Here is a 19,523-nt window from a genome sequence, read left to right on the forward strand (position 1 = left end):
AAGATACTTGAACTCCTCCACTTGGGGCAGGATCTCATCCCCGACCTGAAGACGACACTCCACCCTTTTCCGACTGAGGACCATGGTCTCGGATTTGGAGGTGCTGATCCTCATCCCAGCCGCTTCACACTCGGCTGCGAACCGCTCCAGTGAGAGCTGAAGGTCCCGGCCTGATGAAGCCAACAGCACCACATCATCTGCAAAGAGCAGAGATGCAATGCTGAGGCCACCAAACCGGAACCCCTCCACTCCTCGGCTGCGCCTAGAAATTCTGTCCATAAAAGTTATGAACAGAATCGGTGACAAAGGGCAACCTTGGCGGAGTCCAACCCTCACCGGAAACGAATCCGACTTACTGCCGGCAATGCGGACCAAACTCTGGCAACGGTCGTACAGGGACCGAACAGCCCGTAACAAGGGGCCCGGCACCCCGTACTCCCGAAGCACCCCCCACAGAACTCCCCGAGGGACACGGTCGAACGCCTTCTCCAGATCCACAAAACACATGTGGACTGGTTGAGCGAACTCCCACGCACCCTCGAGGATCCTGCGGAGGGTGTAGAGCTGGTCCACTGTTCCACGGCCAGGACGAAAACCACACTGCTCCTCCTGGATCCGAGATTCGACCTCCCGACGGACCCTCCTCTCCAGCACCCCTGAATAGACCTTACCAGGGAGGCTGAGGAGTGTGATCCCTCTGTAGTTGGAACACACCCTCCGGTCCCCCTTCTTAAAAAGGGGGACCACCACCCCGGTCTGCCAATCCAGAGGCACTGTCCCCGATGTCCACGCGATGTTGTAGAGGCGTGTCAACCACGACAGCCCCACAACATCCAGAGTCTTTAGGAACTCCGGGCGGATCTCATCCACCCCCGGGGCCCTGCCACCGAGGAGCTTTCCAACCACCTCAGTGACTTCGACCCCAGAGATAGGAGAGCCCACCCCAGAGTCCCCAGACTCTGCTTCCTCAAAAGGAGACGTGTTGGTGGAATTGAGGAGGTCTTCGAAGTATTCCCCCCACCGCTTCACGACGTCCCGAGTCGAGGTCAGCAGCACCCCATCGCCACTATACACAGTGTTAATGGTGCACTGCTTTCCTCTCCTGAGACGCCGGATGGTGGACCAGAATTTCCTCGAAGCCGTACCGGAAGTCGTTTTCCATGGCCTCACCGAACTCCTCCCATGTCCGAGTTTTTGCCTCAGCAACCGCCGAAGCCGCGTTCCGCTTGGCCATCCGGTACCTGTCAGCTGCCTCCGGAGTCCGACAGGCCAAAAAGGCCCGATAGGACTCCTTCTTCAGCTTGACGGCATCCCTTACCGCTGGTGTCCACCAGCGGGTTCGAAGATTGCCGCCGCGACAGGCACCGACCACCTTACGGCCACAGCTCCGATCGGCCGCCTCAACAATGGAGGCGCGGAACATGGTCCATTCGGACTCAATGTCCCCCACCTCCCCCGAGACAAGGGAGAAGCTCTGCCGGAGGTGGGCATTGAAACTCTTTCTGACTGGGGATTCCGCCAGACGTTCCCAGCAAACCCTCACAATACGTTTGGGTCTGCCAGGTCGGACCGGCATCTTCCCCCACCATCGGAGCCAACACACCACCAGGTGGTGATCAGTTGACAGCTCCGCCCCTCTCTTCACCCGAGTGTCCAAAACATGCGGCCGCAAATCCGATGACACGACTACAAAGTCGATCATCGAACTGCGGCCTAGGGTGTCCTGGTGCCAAGTGCACATATGGACACCCTTATGCTTGAACATGGGGTTCGTTATGGACAAACCGTGACGAGCACAGAAGTCCAATAACAGAACACCGCTCGGGTTCCGATCAGGGGGGCCGTTCCTCCCAATCACGCCCCTCCAGGTCTCACTGTCATTCCCCACGTGAGCGTTGAAGTCCCCCAGCAGGACGAGGGAGTCCCCAGAGGGAGCGCTCTCCAGCACACCCTCCACGGACTCCAAGAAGGGTGGGTACTCTGAGCTGCTGTTTGGTGCATATGCACAAACAACAGTCAGGACCCCTCCCCCCACCCGAAGGCGGAGGGAGGCTACCCTCTCGTCCACCGGGGTAAACCCCAACGTACAGGCGCCGAGCCGGGGGGCAATAAGTATGCCCACACCTGCTCTGCGCCTCACACCGTGGGCAACTCCAGAGTGGAAGAGAGTCCAACCCCTCTCAAGAGGACTGGTACCAGAGCCCAAGCCGTGTGTGGAGGCGAGTCCGACTATGTCTAGTCGGAACTTCTCGGCCTCGCACACCAGCTCGGGCTCCTTCCCTGCCAGAGAGGTGACATTCCATGTCCCAAGAGCCAGCTTCTGTAGCCGGGGGTCGGTCCGCCAAGGTCTCCTCCCTTGGCCGCCACCCAGCCCACACTGCACCCGACCCCTTTGGCCCCTCCCACCGGTGGTGAGCCCGTGGGAAGAGGGACCCACGTTGCCCCTTCGGGCTGTGCCCGGCCGGGCCCCATGGGTGCAGGCCCGGCCACCAGGCGCTCGCCAGCGAGCCCCGCCTCCAGGCCTGGCTCCAGAGGGGGGCCCCGGTGACCCGCGTCCGGGCGAGGGAAACGCGTCTCCAAAATTTTTTATCATCATAGGGGTCTTCTGAGCCGTTCTTAGTCTGGCCCCTCACCTAGGACCTGTTTGCCATGGGTGACCCTGCCAGGGGCATAAAGCCCCAGACAACATAGCTCCTAGGATCATTGCGACACGCAAACCCCTCCACCACGTTAAGGTGCCGGCTCACGGAGGGGGCTGTTATATCTGTTCGTCCTTATTTTATTTTGTTATGCTGTTTTTTTTTTGTTTTTTTTTGTTTTTTTTGTGGGGTGACATGTGTGATGTATGGAATCCCATTCCCGCCAGTGTAAAAAAAAAATAAAATAAAAAAAAAAAATAAAAAAAATAAAAAAACAGGTGAAGAAAAAAAATGTACTGACTTTTACTGGGATAAACAAAATAACGTTCACATGAGTTAAGTTATATGAAATTATGGACTTGTTTTGATAGCCACTGCTGTTGCGGGTGAACCTCGTGTTCCAATGAAATATTTTGCAAATATATCAAGTTGCGTATCCTAAGGCCATGCTGTACCGCCACAAAAATAAAATAAAATGGTGCGACCAAATCCTGTGCTGTGCGACCAACTAAAAATCTTACTTGCACCAGTGCTACCATGTGGAAAAGTTAGTGTAGAGCCCTGAAATCTATGGTAGCAAAGATACTTTCCTTTTTCCATAGACAAATGATTAGGTACACTACGTGAAATGTGTTTTAAAGTCCAAAATCTTGTGTTTTTGAGTTTATCTCCTATTATGTTAAATACTCTCACACAGTGGCACCATTATGTAGTGAAAATGGGTCGTCGTTTTGACGAATTAATAATTTGGATGGTCCTAATGGCAGTTGTAATTACCTCAGTAACCTCTAGGGGCACCACATTGACTTTGTTTTAGTTCAGGGGTGTCCAAACTTTTTCCTTTGAGGGCCGCATACAGTATAATCGAAGGATGCTAGGGCCATTTTGAAATTGTCTGAGTTTATTAAACACGCTAAAACTAATAAGTCCATTAATATTGTACTATAGTTTAGCTAGTTATTTTTTAAACAGGAAAGTTTGGAATTTTTCTTGATTTTGGGGTGGCCCACACTCCTGTATCCCACAAGAATAGATCCGCCCCATCTCTGAACCAATCTCCAAATTCAGAATCAAAGGAAGAATATTTGGTAATAAAATGACAAATTTTAAATCACTTGAGGATTAGTTAATCATTAATGTGATGTGTTCACAAATTAGACCTTGACACAGACAACGGAACATGGAGGAAAACAGTTTTGCTTCTGGAATTGAAATCACTGACTTAATTCATTAATATACGAAAAGAAGTATTTCTGTTTCAGATTTAAATAGTTTCTATGCATATCTAGAAAAACAGGCTGTGTCAAAAGTAATTTTTTGTATATGCTGAGGGCCGCTAAAAAATAGATGGCGGGCCGCAGATGGCCCCCGGGCCGTAGTTTGGACACCTCTGCTTTAGTTAGTAGGAGCAAACAACCACAAAATCCTTTCTCAGTCATTCCTAATCTGAAGTCACTACACACAATATTCATGGTTCTTTGTACGAACAAATAATAATAATAATAATAATAATCCACTCAAAAACACAGATGATTTAGGCGGAATAGAGTTTATAAAACGTGCATTTATTTCACTATTGTTACACATACAGAATAAGCACTTCCTATCTAACTGTAAGAAGAAAAGAAATAAAATGAAGCCAATGAAAACAGGAAAGGAATACGTACTAATGAGGAAACAGGAAAGGAGAAATTTAACTTGCCAGATCTTTGATATGTTTGAAAACTAAGTTGCACACAGTGCTATGCCGAATTGGTGATCAAAACGTGCACTTACGATTTGGGCGGGGGCGACACGCGGATCACGTTGACGACGTGTAGTCACCAAAGAGGAGGAAAAACAAAAAAAAGGGAAAAATGCAAAAAGGAAAAGCAAAGCAAATAGTATCTTTGGGTTTCGCTTTGGTTGTTTTAAAGTCTTTGGGCGTGGCCTGGCACAATCCCTTCTTTTCCCTCAACGCAGACTTTAAACTACAAATTACTAAAGGATTAATAATCAAGCTTTAAATTTGGTCAGGTTGGCAAGTCAGTTTTCCCACAAAAAAACATCGTTTAGCACACCTCACGATTAACATGAAATCATGAAATCATTTTGTGATGAAATTTACTGGCTAATCTGACTAAACTGAAAGATATTGGTTACATTTCATACCTTATGGAATACAAATGAGATATGACGTTCATACGCACAAAAACAATGTGAATCATTCGTAGTTCAGTTATCTATCAAGAATCGTCATGGTATAAATGTGTAAAATTGCTTGGCTGAGTATATAAAGGTACATAAGGATAATTCCAGTTGTCACCACTTGAGGGCGATCTTACACAAGATGTTCCAGGAGTGTGTTTTTACTGACTCATGCTAAGTCAGCAACCAGATTTCGCCTTGTAGTTGATAAGAACATTCCAATGCGCAGCTAGGTTTCTTGGTTGTTTTAAAAAAAAAAAAAAAAAACTGTCGTAACCCTGTGGTTCTGGCTTAAACCGGAACTCTTTTGCAAACACTTACATTCCTTTGTGGTCTACGTTAGCTGGCTTCAAAGAGCTAGTCTGTGGTTTGGTGACCAACCGCAGTTAATCTAAATGAGGTTTTTCTTCCAGCCATGGAATGTGGTAGAACTGCAGAGAGTTTACTTTGGAAAAGAGAGTAAAAAAAAAAAAAATAGAGAGTGAACTGGGCCATATTTGTTACACCCAGATAGATGTCCTGAAATTGCTTTGTAAATTTGGTATAAAACGAAACCTGTGAGTTGTAACCAACAATGAGTCAACAATTTCTGTATGGGCTTGACATGAAGTCCCTCAATAGTTAGTTATGTTTGTAGATGGACAGTGTGCGGGCTGATGGGTCGTTTGCATCAATCCAGCGTGGCATCCAGAAATGGGGGAGCAACTCAGCATGGCCAGGGTAGTGTTTTTCAAACACCTGTCTGAAGAAGAAGGCTTCTTTGGTGCGGGGAGTGTTGTGAGGGAATATCTTCAAGGCATTCGCCAGCTGGCCGTCAGTCACCTGTGAAACGAGAAGTAGAGATGGGCGGATCGATACCAAAATATCGATATTTCGATCGAACGTGTTTAGTTTTAAGTCTCGATTCCCAAGCTAAAGTATCTATTTGCAATTAATTTATTAGATTTTCTTTATATCTATTTTTTGTATATATTTTTTATGCAAATTAGCTACTTTTTCCTTCCGCCTTCAACACGCATGCAAGCAGTGCACCGGCGTCTGCCCCCGCCCACTAACATCAATGGTAATTGGGATTGAAATCGAGATGTTTTTTTTCTTTTTCTAACTTCTTTATTATTATTGTATTGTATTATTATTCTAATAAAGAAGTTAGAAAAAGAAAAAAAACATCTCGATTTCAATCCCAATTACCCACAACTCACCCCAATATGCCACGGACTTAAAATATATATCCGTTCATCGTCAGGTTTAAAGTTACGCAAATGATTAACATATGAAATTGTGACTGTAGTCATTTGTCAGCACTGAACACCGTGCCTTAGGCATTACTGACACCTAGAGGTCAAAACGGCGCACAGCACATATCGGACATACATATAATTAGACGCAGGACTTCAAATTTCAGAACTAATCTTCTGTTTCTGTCACTCCTTGTTTATTTTAATTTGAATAATGTTGTATTTGGGCCACTGCGTGACTTGATTGTAAAAATATTGTCAGATTATCTAGCCAGCTATAGCCATCAGCTATATATATATATATATATATATTCTTGTTAGATATATATATTTTCTTGTCAGAAAGCTTTTCAGTAATACGTGAGGAAATTTTCACTAGTATGTATACGAGAATTTCATATAGGCGTCTGAAAGACTTTCAGTTGTGTGAGTAAGCGTGTTTCAGCTGTGTTTATGAGCGTTCTTTTCGACGTGTGTACATGTATTTCAATATATTAAACGCAGCGGAAGTCATTTCTTTACGTTTTTCCAAGTAAAACACATGGGCTGGCTAAAAAGCATTAAGTAACCCTAACTCAAGCCGCAGCGTAACTTGGTGACATGTTGTATAGCAAATGCACATAACGATCCATCTATTTATCATTTACTTTTTGATTATTGCCTTACAATAACATTTTGTTAATATGATAGCTTTTAATTTGAAAGTTTCCGTTCTTTCAATAGGCTTTGACGTTTCGTTCGGCCAATGGGAAGCTGTGTGGTAGTCAGGTGTCATGTGATGTAGGGATGGATCCCACATTTATTGTTGCTAAAATAATGTTCTGATCGTTTGTTAATGAATAAATATATTTGGTATTCAAATCCCACTCCTTTTTCTTTTTTTGCCGTCCATTCGTTTCTTTGTGCACTTCAAGTATTGCTAAACATTTGCAAAAATGCCCAAGAATACTTCTGGTGACGCTCATTAAGCAGTACACAAGTATACTTAAAATGTTGCGTCAACCTGTCAAAGGGACTACAAATGGAAACTTGCCACTGGCTATAATCTGTCATATTTACACACAAATGTTCATTAATATACATTTGTCGCATTTTATTATCACTGCAAATGTCTTTAAACTGCATACATACCACAGATTCAACGTACTCCTCAAGAAAGATATACCAGGACTTCTTAAGAGACATCACACCATCACTGAAAGCTTCCTTCCTCCTCCACAGGATCTCATCAGGGATTAATTTCCGACCTCTGAAGGAGTCCCTCAAAAGGTACTTTTCCACTTCATGCTGCAGACAAAAATCAAATCCTGAATAGTAGCAAGTTATTTTTGACAAATCCCAGCAAATAGTGATTAAACAAGCTGTACAAAAGAATGAACCTTGGGATTTCTCATTTCCTCAGGCAGGGATAGGTAGTATGCTGTCAGTCTGTGGTCCAGGAAAGGTACTCTGAGCTCCAAACTGAAAGATAAACCACACAAATTAACAGCAGGCAGACACGTTCTGCTCTACTTCTCACCCGCACGTCCCTGACTTCTGTGCTATTTTATAGTCTTGACTATCATGTCAGCCACTGGCTGCATTTTGTTTTTTTCATTACGAAAGTCTAAGTGTGGAATTTGTCAATTTGTCTTGCATCACGATGGGGTATATGCCACGGAAGAGGCGGGACTGTTTTTTGCACATCAGTTTGTTTCCGGTTCGGTTTGCGACGTGTGGGCTGCGTCAAAAATACTTGTGCTTCCGACTTTGTGCCCCTGGGTTGCGCGTTCACAACCCGGACCGGAAATAAACTGATGTGCAAAATCACGTCCCGCCTCTTCCGTGGCATATACCCCATTGACAACATTTTTTCCATCACTGTTGGGTATACCTTAGATTCAAGAAATGAAGGATGCTATGCCTGTCAATTTTGTTTGTCTTTTGTTTGGAGCTGACAGTTTCCTGATTTATCTTAAAATTCAGACGACGGGAGCAGCTATATTGGAAATGAGCAAAATTCACTCAGACTCAAGCGACAAGTGAACTCAGTTGAATACGACTTCTGAGTCAGTTTGCATGTTGGTTATTTGGAGAAGTAATTGACTCAATTATCGCCCCATTGGGAGTTACAGAAAAAGATTAAAGGCTGACCAAATTATTGGCATTGTCCCAATATAAAAACAACTATTATTTTAAACATTTCTCCTGGGTGTTGATAATGCCGGAAATTGCTGCCCCATATTTCTCCCGCATCCCCTTCTTCTGCGCTTTGTGTTCCCGTTTAGGCCAGCCAAGGCCATCTCCATGGCAACGAGGCGATACGTTTTGACGTGCAAGCTCCCTCTTTTGGTCATTGTCATTTTTATGTCTCTTGGGGGAGTTGTACTGTTCAGGAACTTCGTTTTATTTTTTTATTTATTTTTAATTTTTTTAGAAAGCTCAGAATTGTTCATTCAGCAGTCTTACCGATTCAACATATCTTCATTGCGCCCTCTTTTTTTTTTTTTTTTTTTTTTTCCAATGTGTGTATGTGAGCATTTGTGTGCGTGTGTCTGTGTACGTGTGCGTGCGTGTGAATTTGTACTCATTAGTTGGCCTAAAACCTAATAAAAATCCCATTCCCCTTCACCTTAACCAGATACTTCAGTCTCGCCAGGGTCGTGAAGTTCAGAAGGTCAGGAGACCAGAAGAAAGGTCAAAGGAAAAAAAAAAAAGATGAATCAAAGTGAAATCCAGCACCAACTAAACACCACCTGCCACCCACATGGTTACAAAACCAGAATCTTACACCAACCCCAGAAATCTCTAAATTCCAGCAGATTAGGGAGCTATCAAGAGACCAGAAGACAAACTAAATAAAGGAAGGAAGGAAGGATAGATGAAGCAGAGTGAGATCCACAGACACCAGCCTCCACTGGTTAAGGAAATTCCGTTGCTCTGGAATTGCGTAATGTCACTAAACCTTCATTCATTCATGAATGTGCGTTTGTTAACAAGCTCACTGAGGTTTTCAATGGCCTTAGAGATAATACAGTAAAATCTCAGAAATAAATGGGCAAGCAGGTGAGCCTGAGCAATAAATTACCCATGTGCAGAAGTGGTGCGATCAGCTCGGAGATTATCAAACAGGTAGAGTTCCTTCAGCAGTCGAACGCTCTCTTCCGCACCTGCTTTGGGGCTTGGAGCCTACAGGTGGGGTATACAAATAAAATCAACACAATATATGAATATAGCCATTCCAGTATTTCTTTAAAACTGTGTGGGACGCTCTGGGACACATTTTAATATGTTATAAAACAATATAATAAACGCGCTAAAATGAACGGTTCCTTGAATCAATACATATTAAAGGACTATTTCACAATTCTTTTAAAATGACGCAATGAAAATCTTCCGGCCCAATTATAGAGGCCAAACCAGATATGACGAAGTACAGCCATGTTATCTGCTGGCTGTACTGTGCATGTGTGTTTGTTCTCCACCTGATTAATATCATTTCAAAATGAATTTGCATTATGTCGTCTTGCTGCGTTACCGGTTTTGGGAGGATAGCATGAGCCTGTTTCAGCTCCCCAGAGATTTGTTTTTACGCGAAAGACAGAGACATGGAAAGGCACCTACTCGCCAGTGACAGAAAGACAAACGAACGGGACATCATATTATATCATAACATGTCATCAACTTGACCTGATTAATATCATTTTAAAGGCACGGAAACATGGAAAGGCACCTACTTGCCACTAGTTGCATTTCCATTATCCTCAGTTTTGCGCAGAAGGAAAGTTGCACAAACGCAAGCTGGTAATGGAAACACTGGATTTTCCATAAAAAACATATCTCAAATATCTCAAGTATCAAATAGCTCAGATATTGCAAAAACGTTTTTACGCTCTCATGGTTCAGTGGTAAAGTGGTTGTCTCGCAACCCAGAGGTTGTGAGTTCGATCCCATTCCATTGTGACCATGTTGAAGTAGCTGTGAGCAAGATACTGAACTCCCACTTGCTCCTGATACTGCGTCATCAGAAGGTGAATAAGGAGTCGAACGTAAAGCGCTTTGAGGGCCATGTAAAGTGCTATATAAATGAAGTACCATGAATACATTTTAAACATGAATGCATTTCAAAAGAGGACTTACCTTGTGGAAATAAATGTACCCTTGTGTAAGCTCATCTGAGCCTTCTCCAGAGAAGATCACCACACTATCAGTCTTTTCACGGATGTACTTAGAAACCAAGTACATTCCTACAGTGAAGAAATGAAGGCAGAATGGGTGTGGGGGTTGTGAGAAACAGTCTCATACCTAATTATCGTATGCACATTGAGATGCTGCTGAAGTACCAAGATTTTCAGCTGCATTAAAACCAGCTTGTACATAGTAAGAATAGTGTACCAAAAACAAATTTGCAAGAAAAAGTATGTGAAGTTTGTGAACCCTTTAAAATTGCTGTACCTGGATTTCTGCATAAATTGGTCACACGATCTGATTCGATTTTCTTCTAATGCTGACTACATGAATGTAGCCCGATTTTGACCTGACAGACCCATGTAATCATTGTCACATGGATCTTGTTCTCCGCCAAATACGTCCTAAAGTTCATGTTACCTTGTCTTGGGTCCTACAGGACATGTTATTTTGGTTAATGTACCTAACTAACATAACGTTATTCTTACTGAGGGCTTGATCTCTGTAATAACTGTAATCACTGTCATAGCTTGTTTATGACCAAGGTAGCAAGTACAGCTATACGCTTTTTTGTGCTGTTCTGTTCTTTTATCTGACAGTTTTAGTTAGTCTTCTCATATTTACCAACGACTTTGACTAGTAATGTTGATCATTGAGAGTGAATTTGAGAAAATTATATTTACTGGTGTTAGAATAAATGTACATAAGTTATCTCATATTTACTCTTATAAGTATTGCAAAACATTCTTTTCTGTTGGAAAGGCAAAGGCTGTATGACTCCATCTTCAAAAACAAGAACTGTGGCCTTATCGCAAGATAGCAATGGAACATTTTATGATTGAACTGTTGAGCTTTGACTTTGAAACTTTCAGTGCTGAAGAAAAACGGGTCTACATTATTTGCACAATGATTTATATCTTTGATGTCGCTGCTGTGTCCACCCCCCCTTTAGAGCAGCAACATTTGTGTAACTAGGGAAAATCCTAATAAAAAGAGAGGATTCGGCGGAGTGTGCTCAGAACGGAGGTTGTCATCTGCACATCTATCCATTCTGCTCGTGAGCAAAAAATAATTAACATCTCTTGTCTTCCTTCCTTGTCTGTTGTTTATTAAATGTTCAAGTGTTGTCTTAACCTGACAAAATAAATTCCATAAAATTTAGTTTGAGGATTATTATCTAACAATTGAAGCATCTCAACACTTTACAGTAATAATTTACTTTCATCAAATTTTAAAGATGTTCCAAACTTATTTACAACAAAAGAAGAATTGTTTGCGACCATTAAAACTGCTTGCAAACGTCTTTACTGTGAGGCTTAAAACCTTTTCCACATTTTAAGATGATTAACCAACATCAAAGGCCCTGAACTGGGCTTTCATAAGTTGAATTTTCTTATTTTTGCACAATCTAGTAATAAGATAAATGGAAAAAATACAAGTGTGAAAACAATCAAACAAAAGTGCAATATAGCACTTTATTGTAAGCAGTTTTTACTTGTAAAAAATCATCAGCTCATGGTTCAGTTATATTTACCGTAATTTCCGGACTAAAAGCCACACCTGATTATAAAACGCACCCAGTACATTCCATCCATCCATTTTCTGAACTGCTTACTCCTCACGAGGGTTGCTGGAGCCTATCTCAGCTGGCTATGGGCAGTAGGCGGGGTACACCCTGGACTGATCAATGTGCCCACATTGAAACATGAGATATTTACAAAGAAAGACGGCACACAGAAAGAGTTTTCAAAGGTTTAACAATATACCTTAGCTTTTCTTTCCAAATAGTGCCTGTGACGCGGCAGTAACACAGTAGTAACACAGCACAAACAGGTCTGGTTAAAAATAACATACCAGTAAAAGTCACTGAGACTGAGACTTCTTGTATTTTCCATGATGAGGGTCTGTTCATGCAAATTTTATTCATGCACAAAGTGTGAAGTTACATGAAACTTGCGTCTTCCTCGACACATATATTCCACCTGTCTAACTCTTATCTTTTCTGCTCGAGCGCCCCCGGCGGCCGTTAGAAAAAAAAATGCATAAATTAGCCGCATCATTGTATAAGCCGCAGGGTTGAAAGCGTATGAAAAAAAGTCGCGGCTTAGTCCGGAAATTACGGTGCCAAGCTAATTTTTCCTCTCTCCCGTAAATATAGTACCATCTTAGTGGTCTAGTGGTAGAGTGTCTACTCTCATACAGGGAGGATGTGGGTTCAATCCTTGGCTAGGTCCATAACAATTGCAATTAAAAATGGGGTCCGTTATATCCCTGCTTGACACTCAATTTAAATATCAACACTTAATGCTCTGTTTCGATACTTTTTCTCTTTTTTTTTTTCTTCTCAATTCAATATTTTTTTCAATTTTTCATGATTATATAAAAAATCTTTTAAGAATGTCCGCCTTGAATTGATGCTTATAGGTATTGTCAGCTTATTCTAAGCAACAATAAAAGGCATTTACACTTTAATATGCGTGTTTCAAGCTTATTTTAAGATTTAACTAATTGTTTTGTAGCTTAGAATTAGCGTTTTTAAAGACTTAATTTAATTAACTTAAATTAACTTGAAATAAGGCCACAAGTGTTAACTCATTTGCTCCCAACAACGTGTAAATACGATTTTTTTTTAAGTTTTAAGTGTCCCAAAGACGTATTTATACGTTGTTTTGTTTTTATGCTAGAGCATACATAAGGCAGTGCAGAAATGGTAGTTATTACACAAACGGCCAGCAGGTGGCAGCAGAGCAACGGAGATCAACCAGGGCCATGTAGAAAAAAGCTCAATTACAATTTTAAATAGATTTGTGAAAACTGATAAAACTTAGCTCTCTTCTAATGCTAATTGCTGCAAAACGGAAGCAGATAGAAACACTTTTTTTCCTGATGAAAGAAGAGACTTTAATCTTTCTTTTGATAGGTTCCATGCTTTTATAGGAATAGAACACAATATTCTGTGGGCCATGCAAAATCAGTCAAAATCCAGTAAAACAGCCGGGAGCGAACGGGATTGCGAAATGTGAAAATGGCTGGGAGGGAATGAGTTAATGGCTTATTTTAAGGTTTAATTGACTGTTTTGTTGCTTAGAATATGCGCATGAAGCTTATTTTAAGATTTAACTTCCTTGATTTGTTGCTGCAATAAGTGCCTAAACCTTAGTTTAACAATATAGATCTACACATTTTTCTTATTTCAAGTTAATAAAATTATCTTACTGTGCCACTCACTCTAGTGTCTGAAAAGTGCAAATGTTTGGTGGTGGTCAGACAGGCCGTCAGCGTGGACTGGCAGCCGCGCTTCCGTCAATCTGCCCCAGGGCAGCTGTGGCTACTTAAGTAGCTTACCACCACCAGTGTGAATGTGTAAGTGAATGAATAATGTATCCATTGTAAAGCACCTTTGTGGGAGACAAGGACAAAAGTATTTTAAAACGTGTTTACACGTTTTGGGGACTGAATGAGTTACAGAGTGTTAAAATTAAATAAATACACGTACTATAGTTCTTAAAAACACACAAAGGCTATTACTTTGTGATTGGATGATCGATGGCATGAAAGCGGCACTTCTGCCTCAGCGCAAAACCTTTCCACATCCACTCCCGCAGCACAATAATAACTTGAATCAGGTTCACGTCCGTGGAGCAGGGTGACTACAATATGTAACTGCATATTGACGTCGGAATGAGGTCCAATTAATTGACGTAATTTGCACATCGTTTTGGAGTACGGTCTTCGACCGACTTATGCAGTGGTGTCCAAGCTACGGCCCGGGGGCCATTTGCGGCCCACCGTCCATTTTTCAGTGGCCAGCGACATATGCTAAAACTGGCATTTGACTCAGTTCAACTAAAATAGACAAAACAAAAATGTTAACTAAAATAAACAAAACAAAAAATGTTTGGACATGGTCAACAAAAATGTTTGGAGATGGTCAAAGTAAGAAGGGAGGGTATCGAAAAACTGGTGCAATTCAAGGTTATTTTAGCTAACTAAAACTAATAAAAAAAATTTTTTTAAAAAACGAAAATTCAAAAAATAGTATTGTTACCGAAATAAAACAAAAACGAAAATGCTTTTAAAAAAATGAAAACTAACTGAAACTACATTTTATGTTTACTAACTAAAACTAACTATAATTATAGCAAACATGTCCTTCGTTTTAGTCTTTGGTAATTAATTTAATGCATCAGCCTTTGGGGATGATTTTAAATGTGATTTTTTTTAGTAGATTTATTTTGATATAAACCGGAATAACGACGTTTGAAAGTATGTCACACAGTGACGTCATCTAGCAGCAGCCAACAGAAAAGCACCTTCAGATGACGTTGCTCCCATGGTGGTTTTTAAATATTGTGCACAAGTTATACACATACAAAAAAACCCAAAAAAAACTATTACTATTACTTGCAACGTGTGGGCTGCGTCAAAAATACTTGTGCTTCCGACTTTGTGCCCCTCGGTTGCGGAAATAAACTGATGTGCAAAAATCACGTCCCGCCTCTTCCGTGGCATATACCCCATTATCCTTAACCTTTGCGATGCCAAAGTGCAATGATAAATGTCCGTCTTAAAATCCCAGGTTCTGGCTGACACTTGTGTAAACTACAAGTAAAACTTTTACTAACCTACCTGGCTGAATAGTGTAGTGGTTAGCATGCTTGCCTTGTAAGCAGCAGGTACCTGGTTCACGACCCACTCAGTCTTGTTTCTTTTTTTCCTATCTCCTCTCCTCTCACCTTCCCTCCTCCTCCACCGGTTTCTTGTGGCAAGAAGCTGGTTTTGTTTCAAATGTTTATTGAAGAATTTGCTTCCGTCAAGTTACGTGTCAATTCAGAGGAGTGCTCAAACGCAGAGACCAAGCAGCAAGCTGCAACTAGCTTACCGGGAGCGTGTCAACCACACTAGGCTGATTTTTACTGAAACGGGCATTTTACTTCTGCGTTAGAAGAACAACCAGCAAAGCAAAAAAATACATTGTCATGGTGTCAAAGTTAAGATTCAATCATTTTATGCTTATAGTTAACTGTTGGAAAGTCTTGAAATACCGTCATGTAACCCTTTAAAAAAGAAAAAGGCTTCAGTTTTCACTCACCAACAGAGGCCCGTATGGTAGTAATGTCGTAAGTCTCGAGGCTTACAATAACTTTCTCCACAGCCTGAATCCCTTCTTCTGCAGTAAAGTTCACCTCGTGGTGTTCACTGCCAATGTAAGCTGCAACCTTGGACACACAAAACAGTTTTGACTGAAAGATACTGTATACATAAACTAGTATGAAAACTAAGAAGAAAAAATAATAGAATTGGTGTTTACTTCTGTTAGCCATAAATTCAAAACACTTACCTTACGGGCAGCTATGATGTCCGGGCTGTCCTCTGACCCAATTGAAAATGTTTGAATAGGATATTTCAGCCCCGCTTCTTTTGCCAGCTTCACCAATGTCGCAGCAACCAAACTAGAATCCAGACCCCCTGAATAGCAGAACGTTAAGATTAAGAATTCTCAAAACATTCGCAAAAACAACTCTCTCCTGCTGGTCTTGATTGCTTTTTGTGCATGTATTGATTACAAATAGAGTACTTATCTCAGATATACATCTTCTACATTGATTCACAAAGAGACTGTGGTGGATGTTCTCATATTTGATATGAGATATGAGACATAATTCCTTATCGCGAATGGATTAGGTACGCACAGGATTCTCATAAGTGCGGTCTCCATCTTGGCCAATTGATTAACTCTGGACAAACTGCTCGATATTACGGACAATAGCAGCCACTCTCTGCACACTGTCATCGGCATTCAGAGGAGCCTGTTCAGTAGAAGGCTGACGCTCCCCAAGTGCCGGACCAACAGACTAAAGAACTCTTTTGTCCACCGTGCCTTTGTACTCGACAACTCCTCACTGGGGGGGAGGAGGGTGAAGCTTGCACTTCACTTCACAAATATGGCACTTTACTGTACTGTAATTTAATTCAGTTTCTGGTGTAATAACCTTACTTACTGATTGATTGAATTATTTTTTATTTTATTATCTGTTCTGATTGCTGCTGGATATGTAAATTTCCCAGAGAGAGCCATCCCAAAGGGTTCAATAAAGTCAAGTCTAAGTCTAATACTATCTTAGTAAGCTAATGTTAATGGCTGTATAAATAAACTTGACATGACTTGAATAGAAAAATGCTTTGAAAATACCTGAAAGAAGACAACCAATCCTCCTCGTGGCCATGAGACGTTTCCGAACTGCATTTTCAAACAGGCTTCTGATATTGGCCTTCACAATTTCTTCATCAAAACCTAGGAAATTTCAATGATGACATTTAAGCTTTTTTCTTGTTAAAGTGAGACAAATTCAGTGATAAAGGTCAGTACTTACCTGTTGGCAGTCTCCCCACAGTGTCATAGATGGCGTGAGCGGGCTCATTCGCGCATTCATGAAATTGCTTCATCTGAATGGATTTCACTTTGCCTCTGGGATTCAAATCAAAGACCTCAAAATGTCCTGGGAGAAAGGGGGTTATTTTGGCAGGATTGTCCAACGCAGGAATAACATCCAGAAGACCTGGAAGAAAAACAACTCTGTTAAATAAAACAAACTCACAATATCTTCCCCCTAATTAAAAATGTTAGTGAACCCCCGCATATCCGAGGTTTGAGATACGCATCTTTGATTAGCAAATTGTTGTTTGTTTGTTTTTTAACCTATCATGCATTATTCGCTGAAAACTCACCTATAAGCCGTTTTCTAGCTCAGGCCAAAACCATGCCTCATGTAATATTACTTAGGCGTGAATTTGTGACATCTTGGTGCCAAAGAACTATATGATGAATCGAGTTAAGGCTCCTTCACCTAGTCATTGTTTTTTTCTGCTCAGGCCAAAGCCGTGCCTCATATAACATCATCACTTAGGCTCCATCTTGTGGAATTTTGGTGCAAAGGAACTATGCAGAAGTAAGTTGAAGAACTTGATGTAGCGCTTCTCGACCATCTAGTAGCATATTGGTGCCAAGGAACTACAGTAGTGTTTCTCAATTCCGGTCCTCAGGCCCCCCTAGCCAGCCTGTTTTCCACATCTCCCAATTGCAACGCAGGTGAGGATCGTTATCAGGCTTCTCCAGAGCTGGCTGATTAATTGTCATTGGAATCAGCTGCATTGGCAATTGGGAGACGTGGAAAACAGGCTGGCGAGGGGGGCCTGAGGACCGGAATTGAGAAACACTGAACTACAGTATTTTGAATGACATGAATTAGCGTCATGTGGAACTTTGCCACCATCTTGGGTGTCAGCCATAGCTCGGTTTTATCTCCTGCAAATAGCGGGGGTTCACTGTCTGTATTCCATTACCTTTGACTTCAGAACTGACTCCAAGTAATCCACTGTCAGTAAGAAGTCGAAACAAAGGACGCACACCATATGTGTCCCTTCCAAGGCACACTTTTCCGTTAGAAGTGTCCAACAGAACAAAAGCAAAAACGCCATCCAGGAGAGACACCGCCTTCTCAATGCCAAAGCGATCATACAAATGGAGCAAAACCTCACCATCGACTTCTGTCTGGCAATCAAACTCAAATTGCTTCGTTAGCTGAAAGTGAAAGAACAGTTGAAGAAGAAATTACATGGTGACAGAGAGAGAATATATTTTACACAAGATTTTTAATGCACATAAACAATAAATGATGAGCAGAGTGTAGTTGAAAAGAAAAGAAAACTAGTAATTTAAAGTCAGATGGTTGGCAAGTTCTTGGTTGCCACTTATAAATTACAAATTGGAAGCAGAACAAGTATTGGGATAGTGGTACACTTTGGATGTTCCTCTATAGCAGCGGTGTCCAAACTACGGCCCGGGGGCCATTTGCGGCCCGCCATACATTTTTTGGTGGCCCGCGGCAAATAATAAAAATAATTTTTCAATGCTGTTCAAAAAAAAAAAAAGTGTGGATTAAACATTTATAGCTACGCAAAGACACAAATTTGCACCTAATAATTCAGTTCTAGAAATAAAAATAGTTTCATCCGCTCGTTGCTTAGTGTCAAGGTCCAATTTGTGAAAACATCACATTAAATTAATGGTTGTTAAGTTGACGACCGATTGTTCTTGTTGTGGTTCAGAATGTCAAGTTGGGATTCAGCTGCTGCTCAGTGGAGAGGCGTATCTATTATAGTGGCACACAGGGGTCACTATTTGCCTTGTGGCTGTTAGCAGTTTTCAATAAGTAACTGTACATGATGTCAACAATTTATAATTGCTTCATTGATTTTTACCAAGTTTAACTCATTCACTACCATTGACAGAAAAAGACGTCAAATGATGCATTTTTTGCTAGTCTGGCAATGAATGTGTTAAGAAAAAATCAAAGTGGCCCTTGCGGCTTTCTATTTTTCTGTATGTGGCCCTCAGAGGAAAAAGTTTGGACACCCCTGCTCTATAGTCTCATTTCTCAGTCACAAACATAAATAGAAAACCTCCAAAATATGTGTTTTGGTTACGGGACGACTATAACAGGATTTCTAACTCCTCAAATTCATTCACCGATTTTTTTTTTTATGCACATCTGTTTTCTGGTCAGTGCGTGATTAAAAACAAAATAGAAACATTAGGTTGAACCAGACTTTTTTTTTTTTTTTTAATCATGTTAACATACTGAGTATCTCTCAACCACATTCAACATGACTGTCCCCTGTTAGGAAAATCACTTAAATATAGGAACTCTGTGGACCTGAGGAAATTGTGACTTTCCACCTTGCAGGGTGTAGGAGCCACATCTGCTATGTGCTGAAGGTTGGATCCCAAAGCGCAGACACAAATAATATTTTAACTATTTATTCAGATCGAGAGGCATGTAACAAACTTGACTAGATGAGAAACAAAGAGAGTTGCACAGATGAACAGAAGGCAATAATCCGGCAAACACAAACACTTCTCAGAACGCTACTACAGACAGTGAATCGATCTGATTGGTTGCCACTAAGTAAAGGATTAAAGATTGACATCACACGGGTCCTGACATCACATAATCACATAGCGTTTTTCCAGTTGAAACCAGATGATGGTTACATCAGTTCAAAACAGACACTTGTTACATCAGTACAAAACAGACACTTGAACTCAAACTTTTTTTTTTTTTTATAAAGAGCTCAGAATTGTTCATTCGGTAGTCTTACCGATTCAACGTCTTATCATCATTGCTCTTTTTTTTTTTTTTGTTTTTTTTTTGTGTATGTGTGCGTGCGTGCGCGTGTGTGCAAATACATATAAATTTATACTCATTAATTCACCTAAAACCTTATAAAT

At 41.4% G+C, this 19,523-nt stretch overlaps 1 protein-coding gene and 1 long non-coding RNA gene across 2 annotated transcripts in view; one reads left to right on the forward strand and one right to left on the reverse strand.

The window, feature by feature from the left end:
* LOC144007695 (uncharacterized) overlaps positions 1-19,523 on the forward strand; it is a 33,961-nt gene that overhangs the window by 2,343 nt on the left and 12,095 nt on the right. Inside the window, exon 2 of the long non-coding RNA XR_013280313.1 lies at positions 7,201-7,333. This is a non-coding gene — a long non-coding RNA (uncharacterized LOC144007695). The remainder of the gene's footprint in view (positions 1-7,200; positions 7,334-19,523) is intronic.
* LOC144007694 (asparagine synthetase [glutamine-hydrolyzing]-like) overlaps positions 4,184-19,523 on the reverse strand; it is a 34,466-nt gene continuing 19,126 nt past the window's right edge. The window contains exons 3-12 of the mRNA XM_077507537.1: positions 17,576-17,813; positions 16,606-16,791; positions 16,425-16,526; positions 15,573-15,700; positions 15,324-15,450; positions 10,184-10,290; positions 9,132-9,232; positions 7,444-7,525; positions 7,196-7,351; positions 4,184-5,648 (exon numbers count right to left, since the gene is read on the reverse strand). Of these exons, the coding sequence (XP_077363663.1) occupies positions 5,448-5,648; positions 7,196-7,351; positions 7,444-7,525; positions 9,132-9,232; positions 10,184-10,290; positions 15,324-15,450; positions 15,573-15,700; positions 16,425-16,526; positions 16,606-16,791; positions 17,576-17,813 (1,428 nt within the window). The 3' untranslated portion in view covers positions 4,184-5,447. The remainder of the gene's footprint in view (positions 5,649-7,195; positions 7,352-7,443; positions 7,526-9,131; positions 9,233-10,183; positions 10,291-15,323; positions 15,451-15,572; positions 15,701-16,424; positions 16,527-16,605; positions 16,792-17,575; positions 17,814-19,523) is intronic.

This window comes from Festucalex cinctus, chromosome 19 (assembly GCF_051991245.1).
Source record: "Festucalex cinctus isolate MCC-2025b chromosome 19, RoL_Fcin_1.0, whole genome shotgun sequence".
Taxonomy (NCBI): domain Eukaryota; kingdom Metazoa; phylum Chordata; class Actinopteri; order Syngnathiformes; family Syngnathidae; genus Festucalex; species Festucalex cinctus.